This window comes from Pelophylax lessonae (assembly GCF_965119305.1).
Source record: "Pelophylax lessonae genome assembly, chromosome: 1".
Taxonomy (NCBI): Eukaryota; Metazoa; Chordata; class Amphibia; order Anura; family Ranidae; genus Pelophylax; species Pelophylax lessonae.
This window is the reverse complement of record NC_138768.1, coordinates 419,274,911-419,301,451: the sequence shown is the minus strand read 5'-3', so window position 1 is coordinate 419,301,451 and position 26,541 is coordinate 419,274,911. Positions and strand designations below refer to the sequence as shown.

At 43.2% G+C, this 26,541-nt stretch overlaps 1 protein-coding gene across 1 annotated transcript; it reads right to left on the bottom strand.

Moving 5' to 3' along the window:
- Positions 1 to 4,692: 4,692 nt before the first annotated feature.
- Positions 4,693 to 23,207, bottom strand: ALDH1B1 (aldehyde dehydrogenase 1 family member B1). The gene is made up of 2 exons (XM_082243317.1): positions 23,076 to 23,207; positions 4,693 to 6,679 (listed from the first exon to the last, which is right to left on the bottom strand). Exon 2 carries the CDS (start codon positions 6,670 to 6,672, stop codon positions 5,125 to 5,127), a length of 1,548 nt encoding a protein of 515 aa, XP_082099443.1. The 5' UTR covers positions 6,673 to 6,679; positions 23,076 to 23,207; the 3' UTR covers positions 4,693 to 5,124.
- Positions 23,208 to 26,541: the final 3,334 nt, after the last annotated feature.

Below are 26,541 nucleotides of genomic sequence, written 5' to 3'. Positions count from 1 at the left end.
TAGAAGAATCAAGCTGCCATAGGGCTCTTTCACACGGGCGGTCCGATCAGATCCGCCTGTCAGTTTTTTAGGCGGATCTGATCGGATCCTCCATGCAGCTCTATGGGGCAGCGGGTGTCAGCGGAGGTCACCTCCGCTGACACCCGCTGCCATCCGCATCCGATCCTGTGCTGAAATCTGGACGGATGGAAACCCTATTTTTCCATCCGTTCAGTAATCGGAGCGGAGTGGATCTGATGAGAGCGGACAAGCGGTCCGCTCTCCTCCGATCCCCCACAGAGGGCAGCGGGTGCTGAGACACCTCCCTCTCCGCTCTGCAAGCGGAGACGGAGCTGTCATCCGCCCGGCTCAGCGGGGATGACACTATTGAATGCACGCTGAATGTTCGCTGATCTCCCTTCCCTCTATCTGTTTGTACCTGCCATGCCAGTCCCAGGTCTGCCAATGGGTGCATGGAGCCCAGGAAAATGGCTGAGGTGTGTGTGTGTGTGTGGAGGGGGGAGGTGGCAGGCACTAACAGGGTGTGTGGAAGTGATCTGGTGGCTACACTGCTAATGGATTGTTTCCATATGACAGACAACACTTGGCTTGTCAGGTTTTCATTTATGTTTTCCATACTCTTATTACTTGACCTCTTTGAGGCCTTTGACACTGTTGACCACCCGCTCCTTCTTAATAAACTCTGTTCCCTTGGCCTCCAAGATTCTGCTTTATCTTGGTTCTCCTCCTACCTATTGCAGCGCTCCTTCAGTGTTACCCACAACTCTACCTCCTCCTCCCCATTGCCCCTTTCTGTGGGGGTTCCCCAAGGCTCTGTTCTTGGACCCCTCCTCTTCTCTATCTACACCACCTCCCTCGGTCACTTGATAACCGCCCACGGTTTCCAAACCCATCTCTACGCCGATGACACTCAAATCTATCTGTCTACTCCTCACCTCACTCCTTCAGTCTCCTCTCGCATTGCTAACTTACTTACTGACATATCAACAAGGATGTCGCACCACTTCCTCAAACTAAATCTCTCTAAAACTGAGCTGGTAAATTCCCCCCCCCCCTGCCCGTGCCCCCCTCCATGACATTTCCATCAAAACTAGTTATGCAACCATCAATCCCTCCCTTCATGCCAGGGTACTAGGTGTAATCCTAGACTCTGACCTGTCCTTTCAGCCCCAAATCCAATCATTGTCAAAAACTTGTAGACTTCACCTCCGCAACATCTCTAAAATTTGCCCCTTTTTAACAACTTAAGCCCCGGAAGATTTTACCCCCTTTCTGACCAGGGGGTTTTTTGCGATTTTTTACTGCGTGATTTTAACGGACAATTGCGCGGTCGTGCAACGCTGTACCTAAACGAATTTCACGTCCTTTTTTTCCCACAAATAGAGCTTTCTTTTGGTGGTATTTGATCACCTGTGCGATTTTTTGATCATGCGCTATAAACAAAAAAAGAGCGTAAATTTTGCAAAAATAACAATATTTTTCACATTTTTTTATATGAAATTCCCCCCCCAAAAAAATGTAAAAATCAAAATTTTTTAACATTTTCGGCCAATTTGTTTTATGTTACATATGTTTGGTAAAAAAAATCACAAAAAGCGTATTTTGATTGGTTTGCGCAAAAGTTATCGCGTTTACTAACAAAGGGAAAGATTTTTGTCATTTTTGGTGTTTTTTTTTTTTAACGAGTAATGGCGGCAATCTGAGATTTTTTTTGCGGTACTGCGACATTGCGGCGGACAGATCGGACCCTTGACTGACATTTTTGACACTTTTGGGGGTACCAGTGACATTACTGCAGTAATCAGTGCTATACATATGCACTGTTACTGCAAAAATGACACTGGCAGGGAAGGGGTTAACTGTATTGGAGAGGGAGGGGTTAAGTGTGTCCCTAGGGGCGTGTTTCTAACTGTAGTGGGACAGGTCTACTATTGTAAAAACAGAGATCAACGGTTCTACATAGTAGAACCGTCTGATCTCCATTTTTACACAGGGGAGAATGACAGGCGGCTTGTTTACATAAGCCGCCCGCCTTTCTCCCGCTGTCCCGACGATCGTAGTGTGACCGGCAGACATCGGGTCCGCCGGTCACACGCCCGCACTCCTCTGTGAACGAGCCAAGGCGGGCGCGTGCCTCAGCGGGCGCACGCTCGCCCGCTATTGGCTCAAAACCCGGTGACAGGCGAGCGACGTAGACCTACGTCACTCTGCCTGGCCGGGGCTGACTGCCGCAGTAAATATACTGTGCGCAGTCGGCAACTGGTTATCAACTGAAACCACCAAGCTGCTCATTCACTCCCTTGTTATTTCTCGCCTCGACTACTGCAACTCCCTTCTCATAGGCCTACCACCTCATAGGCTATCCCCTCTTCTGTCCATCATGAATGCTGCTGCCAGGCTTATCCACCTTACCAACCGCTCAGTGTCTGCCTCCCCTCTCTGCCAATCCCTACACTGGCTCCCGATTGCCCAGTGAATTCAATTCAAAATACTAACCATAACATACAAAGCTATTCACAACTCTGCCCCGAGCTACATCACCAATCTTGTCTCCAAATATCACCCAAACCGTCCTCCCCGCTCCTCTTAAGACCTCCTTCTCTCAAGCTCCCTTGTCTCCTCCTCCCATGCTCGTCTCCAGGATTTCTCCAGGGCCTCTCCCATCCTCTGGAATGCTCTACCTCAACCTGTACGGCTATCTCCTACTATAGCTGCTTTCAGGCGATCCCTGAAAACTCATCTCTTCAGGGAAGCCTATCACACAGCCAACTAATCTTCCATCAGCTCATTCCCTACTGTTACAACCTCTTGTAACACCTGCCCCACCCCATTAGATTGTAAGCTCTTCTGAGCAGGGCCCTCTTAATCCTCTTGTATTTTATTGTATTGTAACTGTATTGTCTCCCTCTAACATTGTAAAGCGCTGCGTAAGCTGCTGGCGCTATAGAAATCCTGAATAATAATAATAATAATAATAATGACTGAGCCACATTTACCACAACTCAATTACTCTCCCTTATGCTACAAAGGCACTGCCACCATAGTATGTAGTATGGCAGTGGTAGCTGAGGGTTTTACACACTCCCAGTGGATAAAGCCATTGGGCGTGTGTGTAAAACCCCCTGGCACCACTGTTGTACTATGTATGACAGTGGCAGTACCTTTGCAGCATAAAGGGGAGTGGTTGGGTGGTGGTAAATGTGGCTCAGCCATGCATTTTTACTGCCCTGAAAGAAAGCATCTCACTTACTGTGTATAAACCTGACAAGCCAAGTGTTGCCTGTCATATGGAAACAATCCATTAGCAGTGTAGCCACCAGATCACTTCCACACACCCACTGTTAGTGCCGGCCACCTCTTCCCCCCCCCCCCACCCCCCCACTCACACACATGCACCGATCCTCAGCCATGTTTCCTGGGCTCCATGCACCCATTGACAGACCTAGGACTGGCATGGCAGGTGCCAACAGGTTGAAGGAAGGGAGATCAGCGAACGCCTGTTTGCTGATCTCCCCTTACTGTTTGATGACAAATCTCCAAAAGTAGTACAGAAACTACTTTTGGGAATCAGGGTGGTGCCGCAAAGTTGGTGTCGCATGGATTCAGCCGAATCCATTTCTGGCAATTAGCTCCAAATTGACATGCAATTTGACATGTCAAATCGTATGTCAAATCAGACCAATGTGAACGTAGGTTGAGGCCGGGCTGGGGCAGCAAATGTGCAGGTGCAGCATTGAGAACTGACAAGCAAATTCTCTCCTCCTGCCTCTGGTGCATAAGCACCAATATCCCTAGGATTATATCCTTCAAGTCAAAATCCACATCATGTGTGTGCCCCACCACTGGCCTCTGTCCCTGTACTCCAGTGCTGCCTCTGGCCTGGTGCAGCATGCATAACCCACTGATAATAACATCCTTCCTTCTCTTGAATCCCTTCAAATCAACATCCTGCTCCACTGCCCCTGACTGTATCTTATCATGCCTTTAGCATTAGATCAATTAGTTCTTCTTCTGACTCCCTTTTCACGGTCACCGCTGCCGCTGGTGTGTCCCGACTCTCTACTCCACTAGGCTTTGCTCCTCTGCGGGCGGCAGCTCCGCCCCTCCTGACTGATGTCAGCAGGGAATCCTCGGTCCGGCCCGCCCCCTGCAGCTATTAGAAGGAGAGAGGACAGGGCGAGCAGGGAGTCGGCAACCATCGGCGCACGGAGCTTGACATTTCAGAGGGGGGCACGCGCCCCCCCTTAAACCCCCCCCCCCCCCCGTGCGGACTCCCATGGCCTGATGTACCATGTACTCGTATAAAAAAAGGATCCTGTTTTCTTTGTATTGCTTCCTTTGTGTAAACTCCTTAGTGTTCCCACCAGTCACGCTGCTTTCCTTTTAAAAACTGACCACACTAAGCCACCGCATGGTCAGTTCTCTAGCTAGGCTGGGAACTCAACCTGCTCTCCTCCAATGATCAGACTTGTCCTGACACACACCCCCTGCACAGCCTTTCACTGGGAAGATCAGTGTACTGCTTTTTCTCCTCCACCAGCTCTTATGCAGCTGAGAACAGAGGGAATGTAATAAAGGGGGGGGGGGGATATTTTTACTGTTTTTTTTTATACCTATACACAAATGTTTGTACAAATGTTATACCTATACACAAATGTCCTTCAATTCCACTATAAACTGAATGAGGAGTGCAGAATGAACTTCACTCCTGTGATCTACAGGAGAAGTACAGCCAAATGATCTTTGGCTGTACTTCTCCTTAGAGGCACACTGTTCCTGGGCTTACATCCTGCTAGTGCTTCTAATAAACTACAAATATGTGATGAGGAGGGTGCAGCTCGCTATGCAACTCCACGAGTCCCACATGAAAAAAACTGCACCTGCGGCAGCTGCCCTTACTGCCCCCTCCCCTCCCCTTATCTTAGCACTGTGTGGAGTCCAATAGACCATCTATGTGGCTAGAGTCAATAGTCAAGAACAGATAGGATAGATGCTAGAACTGTTAATTAAGGTACAGGCATGTACTGTAGAGACTTGAGCTTCAGTGCCGAGTAATATGGTAGCTTCAGAGAAGCGGAGGGAGAGTCTAGTCTAGGGTTGTTTATTTAAGGAAGCACCTATATTTTATGAGTTCTTTTGGGAAATTTTTACTGTGACACTTTTTACTTCTGTGTAAGCCTTCAGGCCATCTTCCCCTAACTCTCTTCCATTTCCAGATTCTTTATAGCCCCCAAATGGTGTCTGCGAAGCAACAATATTATAAGTGTTGACCCAGACAGTACCGGCTTGTATTGCCTGTGTTAAATGCAATGCTCTGTCTAAGTCTTTTGTGAATATTCCTGCAGCTAGTCCATACCTTGTATCATTGGCTCTTTCAATTACTTCATCTAGTTTATTAAATTTAAGTATTGATTGTACAGGTCCAAATATTTCTTCTCTTGCAATCCTCATGTTGTCATGTACATCAGCAAAAACAGTTGGCTTGATGAAAAATCCTTGCTCTCCGTATGGCTCCCCACCACTCACAAGTTTAGCGCCTTCTTTTTTTCCAATTTGAATGTAGTCAAGAATTTTATTGAATTGAATCTTATCAATTTGTGGGCCATGCTCTGTATCTGATTCAAAAGGATTTCCAATCTTTCTTGCTTTTGCCTTCTCAACGGCTTTTTCTAAGAATTGATTGTATATTGATTCTTCAACATAGGTTCTAGAACCAGCAGCACAGCACTGACCCATGTTGAAAAACACAGCTTCATGGCATTGTTCTACTGCATGTTCTAGGTTTGCATCTGCCAGGACAATACAAGGACTTTTTCCACCGAGTTCCAGAGTAACTCGTTTAAGGTTTGACCCACCGGCTGCTTGCTGAATTAGTCGGCCAACATTTGTAGAACCAGTAAATGCTACTTTATCAACATCCATGTGTCTTGCTATTGCTGCACCTGCAGTAGGCCCATAACCTGTTAATATGTTCACCACACCAGGTGGAAATCCAGCTTCCTTAATCAAAGATGCAATATATAAAGCAGAGAGTGGCGTCTGCTCAGCAACTTTCATGACAACTGTGTTTCCAGCGGCTAGTGCTGGTGCTAATTTCCAGCACTGCATTATTAATGGGAAATTCCATGGAATAATTTGACCACAAACCCCAACAGGTTCAAGTCTGGTATAGCAAAAATAACTTCCATCCATGGGGATGGTCTTTCCATGACATTTGTCAGCAAACCCTCCAAAATATCGATAAATCTTGATTGTTTCACCAACATCTAAATTATAAGACACTGAAAAAGGTTTACCATTGTCCAGTGATTCAAGAGAGGCCAAGTAGACCCTATCCCTTTCTATTAGGTCTGCAAGGCGATTTAGAAGTTGACCTCTGTGTGAGGGGTCCATAGCACGCCATGGAGATCCCAATCTAAAGGCTTGTTTTGCAGCTTTAACTGCTAGGTCAACATCAGCCTTGTCTGCTTCAGCCACATGAGCAATTATTTCTCCAGTAGATGGGTCCACAGTTGGAAATGTCCTCCCACTGACTGCATTATGCCACTCATTGTTTATGAATAGCTTGGTGTATCTCACATCTTCTAAAGGCTTCTGCACTTTTGTTACTGAGTATGAAGCCACCATGTGACGAAATGCAGAGATATGTTGGTGGGCTTGAATGCGAAACATGGTTTCACTGCAAAATAAAAAAAAATATCAATATATATTTATATATATATATATATATATATATATATATATATATATATATATAATAATGCATTATATGAATAACATAAAGTAAAACCGTTTAGCTTTACAGATCTCCACTAATGGTCAGCCAACATTTTTAATACTTTTTTTTTTATAGCTTTGGATAGGATGGAGAAGGATGAGTACCTCAGTTGCAATGTTATTGCTATCTGAAACCTTCTTAGAAAGAAAATCTGTAACAGAAAAAAGAGGAAATAAAAAGCTATCCTTCCCTTGTAATAAAAACGCATATTTATCTTTGTCTGTGTTGCTATTTCAAATTTCCCCTCACTTTTGTATGCAGGACAGAAAGGGAGGGGAAAGCTCTCTAATGGAGCCCATAGCATAAAAACCCAAGGAGAGTTCTAACTCTAGCCCATTCTATCCAAAACTATAAAAATAAGTTTAGGTTGGATGCACATTTTCTTTTCAAAGTTTTTATTAAGGATTTTCAGAAAAAAAGAAAGTTTACAATCAGATATAGCATAATACATTTCCTAATAATGTTATAATAGATCATAAGTTTAAGGATGAAAAGAGCATATAGAGCTGAAAAATAAGAACAATGAGTATGGAAAGCTCTGTAACAGACAAATGGTGATGTTGGCCATACCTCCAGAGAATCTGAACACCCCTATTGGGAGCAAACTGTGTCCGGGTGGGGGCAAAGCCAACCATCGCTCTCTTTTCTGTTTCTAAAGGTTTTATTGTGTTTTAAAACAATCAGTACAAACAGTTCTTTGAAGGAATGATAAATCAACATATCTATTGTCCTTTCACACGAGCGCTCCGATCAGATCAACCTGTCAGTTTTTTAGGCGGATATGATCGGATCCTCCATGCATCCCTATGGGGCAGCGGATGTCAGCGGTCACATCTCCGCTGACACCCGCTGCCATCTGCATCCGATCCTGTCTGTGAAATCCAGATGGATGGAAACCCTATTTTCCATCCGTCCAGGGGATCGGATCAGATGGGATCGGATGAGAGTGGACAGGCGGTCCGCTCTCATCCGATTTCCCCATAGAGATACATGGGGCTCTGACACCTCCCTCTCTGCACACAGAGCGGAGAGGGAGCTGTCACCTTCCTGCTTAGCGGGGATCTGTGTTTATGATCCCCAGCTGAGCAGCACGGATCCGCCTACGGAGGCAGACCGTGTGAAAGAGCCCTTAGTGTTCTAATCAGGCTCGATCAGATATACCAAAGTTAAAGGGTAGTAGCCTAAACATAGGCATTTATAACATCGCTCTAATTTTTCTACAACTTTTTGAAAACAAATAACAACAAAAAATTACAAATGAGTAGCAATGTTCCTTTTGTGCAGATACACAATCGGGGTATAGTATGATATAGGAGGTAGGTGTCACCAGACTGCCTAAGGTATGAGTCCGGTTATTTAGATAGGGGGTGTGATAAAAAGAGAAAAGGGAAAGTAGTAGACGAAGATTGTGTATGGGGACGAGGGGTATGGAAGGGTGAGGGAATGTTATGTGGGCATGAGTATATAATGCCCACAGCATGAGATTGTGGTTGCCAAACATTTAATTTTATTAGTAATACTTTTAAAGTTATAGTTTTTAAATTATTCAGCTTAGTTTAGAGCAGCCGCTTAGTTAATATGGCCATTTTAAATCTAGGCAGGAGTCCTATCAGGTTTAGCGGGCGGAAAACTGGATTTGAAGCGGGAAAGTCTCGTGTGAGTAGGCGGGAAACACGTGAGTAGCCTGAGGTAAAGTCACGTGCCCAGAGCTATATAAGAAGATGCGCGGCTCGGAATTTTCAGTCAGTCCTGGAGCAGCTCGGCGAGCTCCCCTCCCTCCCTGTCGCGAGTACCATTATGTGGTTTGTCACCCTTGCATCAAGGGGGGACTTTAATTCAAATTTTATTATGCTTGCGTTTTTATGACTGAGCGGATGTTTGAAAGTTTTATGTTTTTAATATTCATTCATATTTATATATTTATTGATATTTATTATTATATTTATTATTATTTATTTATTTATTGAATATTAATTTAATTATTTATTATTTTACCAATAAGTCCCGGTTCACACTGAGGCGACCTGTGAGGCGACCTGGTCGCCTCACAGGTCGCCGTAGGTCGCCTCCCATAGGGAAGCTGCGGACCCGTTCTAATAGGAGCGACACAAGTCGCTCCGACTTAGAAAAAGGGTCCGGAGCTTCTTTGGGGCGACCAGGAGGCGACCGCCATAGACTTCAATGTTATGAAGTCCGTGGCGGCCGCTCCGAGGTCGCAGCGCGCTGACGCAAGTAGCGTTGCTCGTATGTGAACGGGCACTAAAGGTGCCGCGGCCATTTCAACACCATAAACAATTGTTGTGTTGTTATTTTCTTATAACAACAAATAATATTGTTTAGAACAAGTGCAACCTACATTTCCATGAGGCAGAAATGTATTTTTTTTTTTAAAGTTTATCCAGCATGCCCAGGTTTTCCAATATTTGGAAGGGGTCTCTTTTGCCTGGTGTACGAGCTCCTCCATTTCTGCAATAGTCTTAACACGCTTAATCCGACCAGTTTCGGAAGTGATTGTCTATGCCAGAGAGTAGGTATACATATTTTTGCTACGTTAATGACATGAAGTGTTAGTGAGCGATTGTATGCATTGTGGAAGAGAGATGTATGATGTAGGAGAAACTGGAATGGATAGTAGTCTAACGAGTGAGTCGTGATACTGGAGATGAGGCGGTGGACCTCCCTCCAAAAAGGTTGGATGTCTGCACAGGACCAGCATATATGGATATGAGAGCCTGTCTCTCTGTTGGAGTGCCAGCATATTGGGGAGACAGTTGGACAGAACTTGTGTATTAAATCTGGGGTTCTATACTATTTAGAGTATATTTTAAAACTATTTTCCTGAGCTGAGACATTGGTAGAGCTTTTATGGATATATGTGAAGGTGTGTTCCCAAGTCTCTGTTGATAGGTCTAGGGTAAGCTCCTGTTCCCAACGATGGCTGACCTTGTTTAGTTTAGGCTCAATGTGAATGCACATTTTAAAGTGCATTTGACATTTGCAGTTAAATATGAGAAAAACAAACTATATGTTCCCATTCACATATTGTACCTGAAAATGTAAAAATGTATATCTTACCTTTTAAATATTTCTCATGAGAAGGCCTCATGCCAGACAGCAAGCATTTCTTAATATTCTCAGAGTGAGTATGTCCCAAGGACTTGGTGAGCTTCCTCTCGCTATACATTATACCTACATATCTTGTACAATTTTCCTTTAGGTTTACCAAAACCATATAATACCAGGTCAAACCTAAACACTTTCAATTTGTATGCAGTCGGGCAGGACCTTGTAATCTAAAATACATTGAATAAGAAATTTGTATATTGTATGGCCAGCTTAACATACAATGCATCTTCTAAATCTTTTACCCTTTTGACAGTCTTGATATCTAGTTAATACAGATAATGAGATCTGCCAGCATAGTATAGACAGGGTTTACTATGGCAAACACAGCTCCCCAGCCCCCTTATAAACAAAGAGAGCTAAGTAGGATTTTTCAGTGCTGGAGTTTTCAGAAAGGAGCATCATAAAATGGTATGCAGCAAATTTATGCCATGAAAATAGGAACATGTAACAAAAATAAAGTAGTTGTTATTGCAATTTAGCTGCAAAAAATAAAATACACTTTAAATAAGAATTCCAGGTATGGATTTTTTATACATAGTTACATGGGTTCAGCTTGAATAAATGTAACTAGGCATGTATTTTACCTGGCCGATGCACCTAGAAGCTGGAAATCACTGAAGTAAACACCACTTGTACTCCAGCGATCTTCACTTGCTTCTAGGTCCTGTGCCAAGCAAGAAAAGCATTCTCTGATTGGACAAGGTGGACCTGTAAACAAAGTATCCATACCTGGAATTCATCTTTTAGTGTAAAATAGCTACATCAAATATCTGTTTAGAAGAAATGCAGTGTGTGTTTCTGCGTCCCCTCTCCTTTACACAATAAACTGCAGTTACAATCTGATTGTACAATCTCTGTATGATCTCTTTTAATTTTACCAAAACTATATAATAGGAGGACACATCATGTATCCAATCACTCTGTGTCCAATCAGGGAGGCCCTTGCAATACATAGCTGATTGTACAATTAGATTGTATAGTGTATGATGAGCTTTACAGAACCCAGGACATCTCCTGGTTGCAATAGAACAGCTCTGATCCACATAGGCTGTTTTCTGATTTCTCAGCTCCTGCACATTCTGCCAAATGAACGATCTATGCAAGATGAAAGTAAGGTGGAAAAAAAATTGATTACTGGCTGTATATTCATTGAGAACGGTGATTACTGATTGATTGCACTGGAAAACCATGCACTTGAGGAGGTCGGTGGGAGTGATCTCTTGGAACGGGAAGGGAGCTGCAGGGTGTGTGCTAATCAGGACAGCTGGTGAAATCCTTCCTGTGTCTTACCAGTTGTCACATCCTAAGGGCTGTTGAGGAAGTAAGTGACGGTTCACACTGCCGCAACCTCTAAGTCGCCTCATAAGGGGCGACTTCTAGCACGACTTTTAGTGCGGCTTCGGCGCGACTTTGCATGACTTCAGCGCGACTTGTGAATTTTTTTACGCGACTTATATGATAGACGACTTTGTACGACTTTGTATTTGGCCAATCAGAATATGATGTTTTTTGGATAGTGTCTGAGGGGTCTAAAAAGTTTCCCTGTGAAGTTTCATCACTGTAGCATGTCCAGAACCAGCAAAAAAAAAAGCATTTTTCTTATAATTTTTATTAGCACATGAATATGTCTTCTCTCCACCTGGCCCGTTTTTCTTGCAGGCATTTATCGGCCATTTTTGGAGGCTGGCTTGACTTTTTTGGGATTTAGTGTCTAGGGGGTCTAAAAAGTGTCCCTGTGAAGTTTCATCACTGTAGCATGTCCAGAACCAGCAAAAAAAAAAAGCATTTTTCTTATAATTATTAATACAGCAGTGTGGCGGCTTCTCTACACCTTGAATTTTTTATTGCTGGCATTTATCGGGTATTTTTTGGGCGTCTCTGGAGGCAGGCATGTCTTTTTTGGATTTAGTGTCTGGGGTGTCTAAAATGTGTACCTGTCAAGTTTCAGCTCTGTAGCATGTCCAGAACCCACACTGAACCCACTGAACCCACACTGCTGTATTAACCACTAAAGCCCCGGAAGATTTTACCCCCTTCCTGACCAGGGCCTATTTTGCGATTCGGCACTGCGTGACTTTAAAGGACAATTGCGCGGTCGTGCGACGCTGTACCTAAACGTATTTGGCGTCCTTTTTTTCCCACAAACAGAGCTTTCTTTTGGTGGTATTTGATCACCTGTGCGATTTTTTGATCATGCGCTATAAACAAAAAAAAAGCGTCAATTTTGCAAAAATAACAATATTTTTCAAATTTTTTTATATGAAATCCCCCCCCCAAAAAAATGTAAAAATCAAAATTTTTTAACATTTTCGGCCAATTTGTTTTATGCTACATATGTTTGGTAAAAAAAATCACAAAAAGCGTATTTTGACTGGTTTGCGCAAAAGTTATCGTGTTTACTAACAAAGGGAAAGATTTTTGTCATTTTTGTTGTTTTTTTTTTTTAACGCGTAATGGCGGCAATCTGCGATTTTTTTTGCGGTACTGCGACATTGCGGCGGACAGATCGGACCCTTGACTGACATTTTTGACACTTTTTGGGTTACCAGTGACATTTCCACAGTAATCAGTGCTATACATATCCATTGTTACTGTAAAATTACACTGGCAGTGAAGGGGTTAACTTTTTTTGAGAGGGAGGGGCTATGTGTGTCCCTAGGGGTGTGATTCTAACTGTGATTGGCTATGGCTTGTGATGTATGAACAGTGATCAACGGTTCTACATAGTAGAACCGTATGATCATCATTCATACACCGGGGAGAATGACAGGCGGCTTGTTTACATTAGCCGCCTGCCTTTCTCCCTCTCCACCTACGATCGCGAGTGACCGGCGGACGATCGGGTCCGCCTGTCACACGCGCGGGGGGGTCCGTGACTGCACGGGAGCGTGCCTCTGGCAGTGCGTGCTCGCTCCTGAGACCCTCACAGGTTAGCGACGTAGACCTCTGCCTGTGAGGGGCTGACTGCCGCAGTAAATATACTGTGCGCAGTCGGCAAGTGGTTAATAATTATAAGAAAAATGCTTTTTTTTCTGGTTCTGGACATGCTACAGAGATGAAACTTCACAGGGACACGTTTTAGATCCCCCAGACACTAAATCCAAAAAAGACATGCCTGCCTCCAGAGATGCCCAAAAAATGCCCGATAAATGCCAGCAATAAAAAATGCAAGGTGTAGAGAAGCCGCCACACTGCTGTATTAATAATTATAAGAAAAATGCTCTTTTTTTCTGGTTCTGGACATGCTACAGAGATGAAACTTCACAGGGACATTTTTTAGACCCCCCAGACACTAAATGTCATGCCTGCCTCCATAAATGCCAGATAAATGCCTGCAAGAAAAACGGCCAGGTGGAGAGAAGACATATTCATGTGCTAATAAAAATTATAAGAAAAATTGCTTTTTTTTTTTTTCTGGTTCTGGACATGCTACAGTGATGAAACTTCACAGGGACATTTTTTAGACCCCCCAGACACTAAATCCAAAAAACGTCATGCCTGCCTCCAAAAATGCCCGATAAATGCCTGCAAGAAAAACGGCCAGGTGGAGAGAAGACGTATTCATGTGCTAATAAAAATGATAAGAAAAATGCTCTTTTTTTCTTGTTCAGGACCATTTTTATGGAAATTCGGATCACAAGTCGCTTCAAATAAGACAAGGAGGCGACTCTCATTGAAGTATATGGGACAAGTCGGATCACAAGTCGCCTCAAAGTAGTACAGGACCCTTTTCTGAAGTCGGAGCGACTTCAGTAGTGCCAATTAAGACGGCACTCATTGATTAACATTGCTTTTGTTATGTCAAGCGACTTGGGGCGACTTGAGGGCACACAAGTCGCCTCACAAGTCGCGCTAGTGTGAATGGGCTCTAATGGAGAAGTAAAGGATACATTTTTTTATACAACAAGCTGGACACTAAGGTAAAGGCTGTTTAGGATAAATAGAAAGTTTTAAAAGCTTCTTTTCTGCAAAAGGATATACATTAATGTTATATTGGTACATAGGGGATCTATAATTTCCAAAAAATAAAAAAAAGAAGTGAACTTAGCCTTTAACTTCCGAGGTAGGTTTGAACTACCTGAATTTTCGGGCATCCAGGGTGATCAGCAAGAAAAAACTAGATGCCTGCAGTACCCTCATAGTATCATATTGCACACTTTGAATCCAGTAAATGTATTTATCTGTTGACAAAAGAGGAATATGGTGTGGGGTATAGCCTTCTTGTATCTCTAGTTATTGAGCCAGGGCTGGAAAGGCATTATCACTGATGGAGTGGCCACTGGAGGCTGGACGTGTCATTGTTTGAGGGGGGCATACTGAGTGGTAAGCTTACCTGGTGTTTTTCAAACACCATTCTTATGGTAGTTTTCAGCGATCACTCCCCTTTCCCTCCTGTTTCACAAACGCCTATGTTATCCTGCTCCTATGGCCCCTATGTATAGCTCTTCAAAAAGTCCACAAAGGATGAAACACATTGACTTATGTACATTTTCATTAAATGTTTAAATTATTTTAGTTTGTTGCTTATATTGAATAAACGCTACACAAGTGAAACCATGTCTGTTTTGTTACTGCTACATGGTGCCGAGGACTTGGAGGCTAACACTTAAATATGCAGCGGGATAACAGCAGATAAATATGCAGCTGGTCCTTTATATCCACCCCCCCATCCATGAATAGGTTATATTCATGCATACATTTTGCTTCTGGACGGGGCCTCATCTTGTCTGAATTTCCACCAAGGTGTCATCATGTATTGTGGAAACGTCTCTTTTATCTCTCCACTTTAGGGCTAGTACTTTTCTTGGTGACCAGTCTCTGTAGGAAGCCCTTGCGGTTGGATCGTGCTGTCACACAGGCCACAGTCTTCTTTAGGTAGAGATGGTGGAAAAGTGGGAGACTCGTGTAGAAATTGTCTACATATAGGTCCCAAACAGTGGTTTAGCTGCTAGACGATTTTGCTACTTGTCCCCATATAGGTAGGGCATCCAGGAGGCTAGCTTGCTGTCCTTTCCCTCATAGATTTAAAAATCATATGTGTAACTCATGGCCCTGTCGCATGCCCTTGTAAATTTTGACCCCATATTTGGCCCGTTTACTGAGAAGGTATTGCTTGATGGCAAGTCTTCCGGTGAAGTGGACTAGGGATTCATCCACACAAATATTTATATTGGGGGTAAACATTTGCTTGAAGCTGGAGCAAAAGAAGTTTATTAGGGGCCGAATTTTGAATAATTTCTCATAATCAGGATGATTTGGAGAGAGGCACTGGGAATTGTTGTTGAAATAAAATCTCATTATTAAAATCTCATTATCATTTCGTATCGGGTTCTGGGCATCAAAGAGGAGTAGACTGGCATATAATGGATAGGTTGGGTAGACCAGTAGGAAGGGAGTTCATTTTTTTTGTCAGCCCCATTTTGAGGGTTAGTCAAAGGAAAATTTTAAATTCTTCCACAGGGAGGGGTTTCCAAACAAAGGGGCGGGCATAGGAAGAATCGGGATTGCTGTCAATATGTTAGCTGGCATAAAGATTACTTTGCTCCATGATGTGGTTCAGCAGATCATTCGTGAAAAATAAATTACATTTTCTTATTGTATTTGAGGGCCTGGCTGCGTTGTAAAAGGGGATTTAGAGGTTCTTCCGAAATATCGGGCAGCCATGTAGGGTATAATAATACATCCGGGAGGCTAGTATGGGCCCTGCCTTTTTGTGGATGGGACATCCCATTACTAGCTTCTTGCCTATCATGTAGGAATGTTGCCCTGCTTGTGCTTGCCACTGCACAAGGACTTGCAGTACTGCTGGTGGATGCCTGCCTATAATCTTGGAGTGCTGCTGGTGGATGCCACAGAATTTATTGCGCTACTGATGGATGCCTCAGGATTTGTTGGGCTGCTGGTGGATGCCTGCGCCTGCTCAAATCACCTGAGCCATTTTGTTCGGATTCTGTTCTCAGAGCCACTGCTTTCTACTGGCTCATACTCGCTATCCGAGTCTGATGGAGAGAGTTCCCGGCTATTTTCTTCCAACATAATCTGGAGTATATGGAAAGCTTCCTCACTGCTAAATAATTTTTTAGCCATGTGGACAGATGTGTGCAGATGATTTCTGGGACACGTGTGTCAGATGTGCGACAGATGTCGATCACTGGCATTAGTCAGATGTTCACTAGGACAGATGTGGCAGATCACGGACAGATGTGGCAGAGCATGGATAGATGTGGCAGAGCACGGACAGATGTGGCAGATGTTCACAGAGGTGGCAGATGTTCACAGACAGATGTGGCAGATGATTACAGAAAGGTGTGACAGATAATTACAGAAGGGTGTGGCAGATGATTACAGACAGGTGTGGCAGATAATCACAGACAGATGTGGCAGATGTTCACTGGGACAAATCATTTTACTGGGACAGATGTGTGACAGGTGTTTTTACTGTAATGGTGACACTGTTTTGGGGGACACAAGCTGGGTGATCATGTGTGTAAAAAGCAGTAAAAGTGCTGCAAACTCACTGATCCCCATCTGGCAGCACAGATCCGCTCGTTACAACGGCTGTGTTTGCAATACATGACAGCTCTGATTGGAGACAGCCATCAAGTGATCAGGAGGGCCAATCACAGAGCCCTCTTGCCAAGCGGTGTTTCGCAGTTTCTGGGGGACACATGCACACCGGGGTTGCGTGGCCACGCAATCTCGCTTCTTATTAAGGACGTTCTGGATTGCCCACTCAGAAGAAGGAAGCCCCCACCCAGCAGTATATGTGCAGTGGTCTAGTGGGAGGTGGTTAAGGGAATTCCTTGAGGACCCCCAGGTTGCCTGAACTAGTGTCCCCATTAGAAGATTTCCCCTCTATTTCCTTTCTGGGAACAACCCAAAATTTGGGATTTTCTTTTACTTCCACTTTTAATGATAATGATAAACAGGACAACTGGAGAGGGTGAATCTCTTTAACGTGGTCATGGACAGCAAAAAAAACTGACAAGCATTCTAAACCCCCTCCATTCTATCTAAAACAATAAACAAAAGGTTTTGCCTTTAGTTATACCTTAATTCCGCTTTGAAAGTTATTGCTCTGTGCTCTGCCATCTCCGTTGAGTAACAGCTAACATGAGAACCCATATAGGTGTTCAGCTTTATGAAAGCAGGAGCATCTTGTTTTATGACAATATCCTGAGAGTATTTGCAGAATAGTAGCAGTCATTCTTTTTGCACACAGCACCTTGTTGGAACAGTGAACTACGCTTGCTGATTTTGTAATCAGCAGGAGCTTAAGAGCGTTCTGCACTGCCTCCTACTGACCACAGTTTATCATGAATATTTCACAAAAAATTGAATGTAATCTATTTGAAAAACAACATATTTTTAACAGAAGACAGAAGGTGGTAATTATTAACTGTTTTTTTTTTTTTAATATAATTACCTGATTAGAAATGATAAACACTAATTTTTGAAATCACAGATGATCTTGACACCATACCATTCTGAAACACATATAACATACTATATTTTATGGTATGTAATCTGATAACATAATTTTTGGTGAATTACCCTATAAAAATAAAGGTTACCACATCTCCCTCTTTTTTTTTTTTTTGGGTAGTATATTGGGCTGCCTAGCGAAATAATAATACCTAAACCTTAAATGTTGCCTTTCTAAGTAGTATGTCTAAGCTTATGAATCCATTGTAGTAGAATGTTATACTGTATAAAGCCCCATACACACGATCAGAATATCGTATAAAAAATACTGATTTCGTACGATACTCTGATCATTAGTACACAGCTTTGGTCTTAAATTAAAGGGACAAACACGAACATTTTTCTCGTATGATACCAGATCATAATATTTTTGTTTAACCACTTCAGCCTCTAAAGATTTACCCCCCTTTATGATCGGCCCAATTTTTGCGATATGGCACTGCGTTACTTTACCTGAAAATTGTGCTGTCGCGTAGAATCACAGCAGGTGCGAGCCACCAGCGGCGCGCACTCACGCCTGCTACCCGGAAGTGCAGGATCACGTATATATATATATATATAAGTGATCTTGTGCAGTGCAGCTGCTCTGTAGCAGTAAAACTGCTAAAGGGTGGTCTGCAACTGATTAATTAGTACAGTTTTCTTCCGAAAATACAATACAAATACAATACATAATTTCCAAATTTTTATTAAGTCGGTACGATAATCTGATCGTTAGTACACAGCTTTTGTCTGAAATTTTCCAAAGGGACAAATACAAACATTTTGCTTCACGTGAACATGGGATCTATGTCCTCCTTACTGACAGAACGGCAATCTGCTTTGCTTACATAGGCAGACTTATGTTAAAACTAATGAAAAAAATGAGCGCTGGTAATATAGTGGGCTTGTGTGCATATCTTGTGATGATAAATAAATATATATTCAAGATAAGTGATATAAATAGTATCTGTATCAAAAATGTATAACCAATGTATAAATAGTTTATGATACCTAATAAAATGACAAAATATACCTAATAATATACGCACTGTAGTAATATACAGTGGGTACGGAAAGTATTCAGACCCCCTTAAATTTTTCACTCTTTGTTATATTGCAGCCATTTGCTAAAATCATTTAAGTTCATTCTTCTTCTTCATGAATGTACACATAGCACCCCATACTGACGGAAAAACACAGAATTGTTGACATTGTTGCAGATTTATTAAAAAAGAAAAACTGAAATATCACATGGTCCTAAGTATTCAGACCCTTTGCTCAGTATTTAGTAGAAGCCCCCTTTTGATCTAATACAGCCAGGAGTCTTTTTGGGAAAGATGCAACAAGTCTTTCACACCTGGATTTGGGGATCCTCTGCCATTCCTCCTTGCCGATCCTCTCCAGTTCTGTCAGGTTGGATGGTTAACGTTGGTGGACAGCCATTTTTAGGTCTCTACAGAGATGCTCAATTGGGTTTAAGTCAGGGCTCTGGCTGGGCCATTCAAGAACAGTCACGGAGTTGTTGTGAAGCCACTCCTTCGTTATTTTAGCTGTGTGCTTAGGGTCATTGTCTTGCTGGAAGGTAAACCTTCGGCTCAGTCTGAGGTCTAGAGCACTCTGGAGAAGGTTTTTGTCCAGGATATCCCTGTACTTGGCCGCATTCATCTTTCCCTCGATTGCAACCAGTCGTCCTGTCCCTGCAGCTGAAAAACACCCCCACAGCATGATACTGCCACCACCATGCTTCACTGTTGGGACTGTATTGGACAGGTGATGAGCAGTGCCTGGTTTTCTCCACACATACCGCTTAGAATTAAGGCCAAAAAGTTCTATTTTGGTCTCATCAGACCAGAGAATCTTATTTCTCACCATCTTGGAGTCCTTCAGGTGTTTTTTTTAGCAAACTCCATGTAGGCTTTCATGTGTCTTACACTGAGGAGAGGCTTCCGTCGGGCCACTCTGCCATAAAGCCCCGACTGGTGGAGGGCTGCAGTGATGGTTGACTTTCTACAACTTTCTCCCATCTCCTGACTGCATCTCTGGAGCTCAGCCACAGTGATCTTTGGGTTCTTCTTTACCTCTCTCACCAAGGCTCTTCTCCCCCGATAGCTCAGTTTGGCCGGACGGCCAGCTCTAGGAAGGGTTCTGGTCGTCCCAAACGTCTTCCATTTGAGGATTATGGAGGCCACTGTGCTCTTAGGAACCTTAAGTGCAGCAGAAATCTTTTTGTAACCTTGGCCAGATCTGTGCCTTGCCACAATTCTGTCTCTGAGCTCTTCAGGCAGTTCCTTTGACCTCATGATTCTCATTTGCTCTGACATGCATTGTGATCTGGAAGGTCTTATATAGACAGGTGTGTGGCTTTCCTAATCAAGTCCAATCAGTATAATCAAACACAGCTGGACTCAAATGAAGGTGTAGAACCATCTCAAGGATGATCAGAAGAAATGGAAAGCACCTGAGTTAAATATATGAGTGTCACAGCAAAGGGTCTGAATACTTAGGACCATGTGATATTTCAGTTTTTCTTTTTTAATAAATCTGCAACAATGTCAACAATTCTGTGTTTTTCTGTCAGTATGGGGTGCTATGTGTACATTCATGAGGAAGAAGAAGGAACTTAAATGATTTTAGCAAATGGCTGCAATATAACAAAGAGTGAAAAATTTAAGGGGGTCTGAATACTTTCCGTACCCACTGTATATTGTGACTTAGGTGATGATTTAAATCATAAATGTGACAATGGTGATAAAATATAAATAATTAAATTACTGGATTTGCATAAAATCGCATATGACTGAAAGTAAAATCCTTAATATATAAAATTATTAGTGCAACTGGTGAAATAGTCCATGATAGTAAATAAATAAATAAATAGAATCTTCAAAGAGCTTTTGTGCTCCAATTTTGTGCTCTAGGTAAAAGTAGCAATTTTTGCTTCTTACCAGATCACTTTAGGTCGCAAGGACCTAAATCGCCTTTGGTCCCTTTAAAGGACTTCCTGAGGACGCGATAAACGCGAAATGCATTGTGGTCTTCTGTAAACCGGAAATCGAGAGAGCCAGCGACGTCACTTCCACTTTGTCTGGAATGCACGACACAGATACTATTTATATCACTTATCTTGAATATATATTTATTTACCATCACAAGAAATACACACAAGCCCACTATATTACCAGCGCTCATTTTTTTCATTAATTTTAACATTTGTTGTTTTTTTGGTATTTTACAATAAAATAAAAAAAGAGCAGCAATTATCCCACATCCTACATAGGGCTAGACACGAAAACTAGGCGCCTTCACCCTGATAAATAAAAAAAAAAATACATAGGCAGACTGCTGTGTTTTGAATGATCAGCGGGTGAAAGTGGACATTGAGTCTGCATGACCCAATACTCGAAAATGTAGGATCACGTACAGTTTCTCACAAAAGTGAGTACACCCCTCACATTTTTTTTATATTTTATTATATCTTTTCATGTGACAACACTGAAGAAATGACACTTTGCTACAATGTAAAGTAGTGAGTGTACAGCTTGTATAACAGTGTACATTTGCTGTCCCCTCAAAATAACTCAACACACAGCCATTAATGTTAAACCGCTGGCAACACAAGTGAGTACACCCCTAAGTGAAAATGTCCAAATTTGGCCAAATTATAAATTTTTCCCTCCCCATTGTCATGTGACTCGTTAGTGTTACAAGGTCTCAGGTGTGAATAGGGAGCAGATGTGTTAAATTTGGTGTTATCACTCTCACTCTCTCATACTGGTCACTGGAAGTTCAACATGGAAAAAAATAATTGTTGCTCTACATAAAGATGGCATAGGCTATAAGAAAATTGCAAAGATCCTGAAACTGAGTTGCAGCATGGTGGACAAGACCATACAGCAGTTTAACAGTACAGGTTCCACTCTGAACAGGCCTCGCCATAGTCAACCAAAGAGGTTGAGTGCACATGCTCAGCGTCATATCCAGAGGTTGTCTTTGGTAAACAGACGTTTGAGTGCTGCCAGCATTGCTGCAGAGGTTGAAGGGGTGGGGGGGGGGGGGGTCAGCCTGTCAGTGCTCAGACCATACGCCACACACTGAAATAAATTGGTCTGCATGGCTGTTGTCCCAGAAGGAAGCCTCTTCTAAAGATGATGCACAAGAAAGCCAGCAAACAGTTTGCTGAAGACAAGCAGACTAAGGATATCGATTACTGGAACCATGTCCTGTGATCTGATGAGACCAAGATAAACCTATTTGGTTCAGATGGTGTTAAGCGTGTGTGGCGGCAACCAGGTGAGGAGTACAAAGACAAGTGTGTCTTGCCTACAGTCAAGCATGTTGTTGGAAGTGTCATGGTCTGGGGCTGCATGACTGCTGCCAGCACTGGGGAGCTACAGTTCATTGAGGGAACCATGAATGCCAACATGTAATGTGACATACTGAAGCAAAGCATGACCCCCTCCCTTTGGAGACTGGGCCGCAGGGCAGTATTCCAACATGATAATGACCCCAAACACATTTCCAATACGATCACTGTCTTGCTAAAGAAGCTGAGGGTGAAGGTGATTGACTGGCCAAGCATGTCTTCAGACCTAAACCCTATTGAGCATCTGTGGGGCATCCTCAAACGGAAGGTGGAGGAGCGCAAGGTCTCTAACATCCACCAGCTCTGTGATGTCGTCATGAAGGAGTTGAAGAGGACTCCAGTGGCAACCTGTGAAGCTCTGGAGAACTCCTTGCCCAAGAGGGTTAAGACAGCGCTGGAAAATAATGGTGGCCACACAAAATATTGACGCTTTGGGCCCAATTTGGACATTTTCACTTAGGGATGTACTCACTTTTGTTGCCAGCGGTTTAGACATTAATGGCTGTGTGTTGAGTTGTTTTGAGGGGACAGCAAATTTACACTGTTATACAAGCTGTACACTCACTACTTTACATTATAGCAAAGTGTCATTTCTTCAGTGTTGTCACATTAAAAGATATAATAAAATATTTACAAAAATGTAGGGGTGTACTCCCTTTTGTGAGATACTGTATAAGTGATCCTGTCCAGCACGGCTAAAACTGTAAAACTGCTATAGGGTGGACAGCAACTGGTTGATCAGTACAGTTTTGGTTCGAACATACAATACAAATACATTACATCACTTCCAAATTTTTAATAAGTTGTACGAGAATTTTTGTACTTTAGTAACTGATTTGTTTTTGATATGAGACTAGCATGCAAAAAAAAACGATGATCATTCGTCCTATAATCTCATCATGTGTACTAGGCTCTAGCCTGTAGTAGAAGCAATAGCCTGTTTGAATTCTATTCATAAATCCAAACCATTCTAGCTCAAAGATAATCTGAACAGCCCTGTAGATAAGTGTTGCCATGGCTGCATAGACACTCACTGATGTGATCTTTGACCTGACAGTCCAAAATGTATTCAGTACAAACGGTTACTTTTATACTTTCTTTGTGATGCTAAAAGAAGCTGGTTGTGCAATAATGTGTTAAATTAGGCATTGAACAAGAAAAATGTAGCTGGCCCGTTATACATCAACGTTCCCTATGCGTAGCCCAGGAAAACACATCTCTACAAAGCAAATTGCGCAGTTTCCTGCAGCTGTCCACTGCTTTGTTGAGATAGTGAACATCATTTTTCTACGAAATATACAGATTGACAAGAAAATAGGTATGCTGTACGGAAACACTTACCAAATAAAAGTCCAGCTGCAGAATAAATGTTTCAGACAGGCCTCATTTCTGTCTCACAGCTCAGTCGTTTTTTCCATAATCAGTGTAAAAGGGAGGAGAATTTCAGGTTTCATCCTCCTCCCCCATGTTACGTGCATAATCCAGCACAAAAGAACAGTAACAGCAATCAGCACAGCCATTTGTCTCTCTTTATAATGAAATTATTTTTAGACAGTAATTTGTTCAAGGATGTCTTATTAAATGTAACTGAATAGAGATCTCTTTATCAGAGGTTGGGACAGCATGTAGTTGTCTGATGTGTCAGAGCACTGAGATATTTGCATCCAAAAGAGCATATCTGTCCTTGTGTGCATGTAAACGCTTAGGCCCTGCACACTTGTGCAACCTGAAAGTCACGCGACTTTAACAGACTTGAAGCAAAGCCTGTGTAATCTTGAGGTCAGTGGACCTCAAGTCGCATCAAAGTCGGACCAAAGTAGTGCAGGGACTACTGTGAAGTCGCTGCAACTTGAAGTCGCACAGATGTGAATGGTACTCTTTGGAAATCATGGGGTACGACTTGTTATGCGACTTTGCAGGACAATTCGCACAGGTATGAAAGGGGCCTTTAGCTGTGTGGTTACCAGCATACAGCCTAGGGTTGCCACCTCATCCAGAGCTGTATTTTGGCATAGGCCAACAAGGCCCAGGCCTAGAGCGGCACTTTGCAGGGGGGCAGCATAAAAGCCGCCCCCCCTCCATGTGAGACTCTGTTGGCCACTGGTTGCTAGAGCCGCCTCTCTCACCCCCTCTCTCTCACCCCCTCTCTCTCTCACCCCCTCTCTCTCTCTCCCTTTCTATCTCTCACCTCCCTCTCTCTCTCTCACCCCTCTCTCTCATCCCCCTCTCTCTCCCTCTCATCCCCCCTCTCTCTCTCATCCCCTTCTCTCTCTCATCCCCCTCTCTCTCTCATCCCCCTCTCTCTCATCCCCCTTCTCTCTCTCATCCCCCCTCTCATCTCTCCCTCTCTTTCATCCCTCCACTCTCTCAACCCCCTCTCTCATCCCCCCTCTCTCTCTTCTCTCTCTCATCCCCCCTCTCACATACCCCCCCTCTCTCTCTCATCCCCCCCTCTCTCTCGCTCACCCCCCCTCTCTCTCTCACCCCCTCTCATTCTCTCATTCCCCCCTCTCTTTCTCTCTCTCTCTTTCATTCCCCCTCTCTCTCTCACCCCCCTCTCTTTTACCCCCCCCTCTCTCTCTCTCTCTCTCTCTCTCTCTCTCTCTCATTCCCTCTCTCTCTCTCACCCCCCCTCTTTCACCCCCCCCTCTCTCTCTCCCTCCCTCCCTCACCCCCCATCTCTCTCTCTCTCTCATCCCCTCTCACCCCCCCCTCTCGTGAGATCTCAGGAGTTCATGCTGAGACTTGTAGTCCTTCAATTTTGGAGGGAGTCACATCCGTTAAAAAAGGAGTGGGGCAAATTTACATAGGAGGAGGAGGGAGGGAGCCCAATTTTAGTCTTGCCTAGGGCAGCATAAAACCAAAATACACCCCTGACCTCATCCCTTTAATCTAGGACACATAATAATTACACAGAGGGTGGTGATAAATGGGGAGTACTCGGAATGGTCTGGTGTGGAAAGTGGGGTCCCCCAAGGATCGGTCCTGGGACCAATCCTATTTAATTTATTCATAAATGACCGCATTTGCGGACGATACTAAATTAAGCAGGGCAACAACTTCTACGCAGGATAAGGTAATCTTACAGGACGACCTGAACAAAATAATGGGATGGGCATCTACATGGCAAATGAGGTTTAACGCTGAAAAATGTAAGGTAATGCACTTGGGGGCCAGAAATACAAATGCAAGATACTCACTAGGGAGAGAGCCTTTGGGAAAATCTAAGATGGAAAAGGACCTGGGGGTCCTAGTAGACGACAAGCTCAGCAATGGCATGCAATGCCAAGCAGCTGCAAGCAGAGCCAACAGAATATTCGCATGTATTAAAAAGGGGATTTAGACAAAAATGCCATGATTCAATTGGCCATCATCCCATAATGTATCAAAGAAAAATAAACCATAGAAAAAAGCGGGACTATGTGGGCCACAATAATGAAGGGATAATCACAAATATTCACAAAGTTTATAAAAAAAAATGTATATACACATAATAAAACCAAACATAGAGAAAAACTCCATTAGTAGCACCAATACGTATATACCAGTGAGTGTCCGTGGTCTCGGTGTTAGTACAGTCTGACGGTCCCCGGCAAGCTGACGCGTTTTGCACTTTAGGCTTCCTAAGGGCCCAAGAGACCAGAAAGACAGGTACACTAAAGAAATATATACAACAACAGTGTGTTATGATTGATACAAATATTATACTCCACATGTCACTATACATGTATCAACATTGTATATAGTACCTTGTAACTAACCCAATGGGGTCACAGGCAGGCTAACACATGTATCCCTGGGCAGGTGTCGGGACCCTCTATATAGTAGGTGGCAGAATCATATTTAAGATTATATCCAACATTATTAGAACTGGAATTCAAAACCCCAGAAGCGGGTAACCCCCATCCAGCCAAAAGGTATATATCTCTCTCCCACTGGTACAATAGCCGTTTCAATACCACTGCACGCATATATATATATATATATATATATATATTTGATTGTTTGGTCCTGATGGGGGATTTCAGGTATGGCGATGTATCTTATGGGCAGGCGTTCGGTGGATTTGTACATCTATCTGCTCATCCTTGGATCAGTTCAGGGGTGGTGCGGACGTGGAACGCACAGGATGACAATTGTATCATCTGCCGGTTGCAAGTACACTTCGGCCGCTCCGCCAGCATCACTTCCGCCTGGCAGCGGATGTGACGTCACGGCGCCTCCCCCAGGCTGTCGGTCCCCGGCTTTCGGACGCCGCAGAGGCTTCAGCTGTGGCGGAGGTGGACCCCTATATAACCGGTCATCAGACCAGTTATCAGGTAGGCATGGAGTTTTTCTCTATATTTGGTTTATTATGTGTATATACATGTACATTTTATATTTTGGATGTAATGAAGATGTTTGTTTTATAAACTTTGTGAATATTTGTGATTATCTCTTCATTATTGTGGCCCACATAGTCCCGCTTTTTTCTATGGTTTATTTTTCTTTTATTAAAAAGGGGATTCACTCCAGAGATAAAAAAAATAATTCTCCCACTTTACAAGATTCTGGTCCGGCCGCATCTGGAGTATGCCGTCCAGTTCTGGGCACCGGTCCTCAGGAAGGATGTGCAGGAACTGGAGAGAGTCCAGAGAAGGGCAACAAAGCTAATAAAGGGACTAGAGGATCTCAGGTGTGAGGAAAGACTACAAGCATTGAACTTATTCTCTCTGGAGAAGAGACGCTTGAGAGGAGATATGATATCATTGTACAAATACTGTACTAGTGACCCTAGCATAGGGAACAAACTATATCAGTGCTAAAA

Coding starts and splice junctions, on each gene's coding strand:
- ALDH1B1 (XM_082243317.1), bottom strand. CDS start 6,672: ATGTTTCGCATTCAAGCCCACCAACATATCTCTGCATTTCGTCACATG.